This window comes from Merops nubicus, unplaced genomic scaffold, assembly GCF_000691845.1.
Source record: "Merops nubicus isolate BGI_N331 unplaced genomic scaffold, ASM69184v1 scaffold2459, whole genome shotgun sequence".
In the NCBI taxonomy this organism is placed as follows: domain Eukaryota; kingdom Metazoa; phylum Chordata; class Aves; order Coraciiformes; family Meropidae; genus Merops; species Merops nubicus.
In genome coordinates, this window is record NW_008629976.1 from 118634 (window position 1) to 120718 (window position 2085).

Below are 2085 nucleotides of genomic sequence, written 5' to 3' on the forward strand. Positions count from 1 at the left end.
CAAGTCATCCTACCTGTCAGTCAGCATCTTCAAATAATAGGTAAGAGACAGTCATATTTAGCAGTGATCATAAATGAAAACCTGATATCAATTATTCCATCTGTTGATCCTGTTTTTTCTATAAAGCACATATATACACATACATCATTACACTCCCCTCACCGCCCCCCCCCCATATGCATCTATGTGTAAAACACAACAAAACAGAACATATGCCAAATTCCCATTCCCTGAGCCCAAGCTGGACAAGAAATGTTCTTCCACATCAGTCATTTTCATTCACATTGAAATTATCTTTATCTGCTACAACAGTCATTCCAAATTGTTACAGGAATAGATAAAATAATTCACCAGCCTTGGCAAGGCAGGTTGGCAAGATCCTCTTCAAAATAAACCATGGAAATCATCAGGAAACAGCAGAACTTTTAAAAATTCAACATAATTTCTGTCTCCAAATCAAATATACTCCCATTTGACACTACAAAGAGTAGAGGGAAAGACATCATCAGCTTGTTTGGACATAAACTGTCCTGCTTGCTACAGAGGTCACCAGCCTCAGCTCACAGTTCTTCAGACTGATGTTTCCAACATAATTCTTAACCCACCTGCATTCCTAGGAGTTAAAATTCCTCTGAAACAGTATATATCAACTGGCAGGTCCTATTAAAACAAGCTCCAATTGAAGCACCATTCTAACTAAACACCATGTAACATACCATTCCTCAGTTATTATTTGTTGATAAACAGACGCATAACTATAAAATATGCTATGTTTATGCAATATAGTTTGTGCAACTTGTATTTATATCTAAGATACCATAATATTTATATAAAAACAGTGGCTTTACCTTGGTGGGAATCCGAGACGTTAAAAGAAATGCCCGACATGATGCCAATACCTATTGAAAAAAAGAAGAGAATTTGTAAGAAATATTTATCAGTGATATTAATAAAGATCCTTTTTCAGGAAAAAAAAAAAAAAAATCAGATTCCCTTTTCTGGCATACACTGAAGGAAGTAAAACTGGGCTCAGATCCAGCAGAGTACAGTGAAGAGACTGCTGCAAACTGATCAGCTATAAGCTAGTTAGTACAGCACTGAATTGAAGAAATGTATTCAACCAGTCTCTCAAGAATACCTAATAGCAAATCTTTTTAAATCTCTTCAAGTTTTAAAAAGAAGCACGGATAAGAAATCCTACCAAGAACATATGATGTACTTAAATATAATAAAAATATGCAAGATAAATATAACATTAGTAATATAAGAGGCCAGAAGCAAACATTTTCTTTTGATACACTTGGTGCATTTCTAGATTTCTCACTGATACCACTTCCATTTCTTCTCCAGCACAGACAAGGGAAAAACACAAGCAGATCAGTGAGACCATTGACTTTAGGGAAAAACTCAATCAAAATATAATGATAGATAGAAGTACCACTCCAATCTCCAGCAGCACATCCCACTCACCGATTTAATGCTTTGCAAAAAGGATGACTCATTTTGCAAAACTACAGTATTGCTTTTTGGTTTACCTGCCTACAGAATTAGCTACTGCTGGCTCCATCGTTTTCCAGACAAAAAGCTGAAGCAAACTTAATTTGAACATCTGGATCAAAATCCTGCAGCATGTGCAGAGCTTTTCACATAGTTGGAACCTTCTGAACTTAGTTCTGCTTGGTAAGCATCCAAATGCAGGTGAGCAGGTTGACACAGAACACTTTCCTCACTTGGACAGGGAGAACCAGCCTGAGGAGACAACTCAGCACCCAGCTCCAAATACTGTCCAGATGCTTTGGAGACTGGATTTCATCTTTGGTGTCTCAGCCAAACCATGTGAAGGCCCATTACGCCGTGTGTCATGCCACCACTGCCGCTCAGCTGGCACGCCCAGGCTCGGGCAGGGAGACCCACCTTGTCCCCTGGCACTCATGCACTGGGGAGAAATAGCCTCTCCTGCTCTCTCTCTCTCTCTCCCCACTCAGCTGCCCCTACCACAAGCAGAGATAGGAGAGGTCAACCCGAGGGGCTTCACCCCTGCACAACCACAGTTCCCCCAGCCCGACAACAGCTTGCTCTCAGAGT

The 2085-nt window shown here is 40.0% G+C and overlaps 1 protein-coding gene across 1 annotated transcript in view; it reads right to left on the bottom strand.

Annotated features, from left to right (window-relative positions):
- Nucleotides 1–899, bottom strand: part of LRRC16A (leucine rich repeat containing 16A) — a gene marked incomplete at its 5' end in the record, with an annotated part of 110808 nt that extends 109909 nt beyond the window's left edge. Inside the window, one exon of the mRNA XM_008947093.1 lies at nt 849–899. Within this exon, the coding sequence (XP_008945341.1) occupies nt 849–899 (51 nt within the window). The remainder of the gene's footprint in view (nt 1–848) is intronic.
- Between the last annotated feature and the right edge of the window lie 1186 nt (nt 900–2085).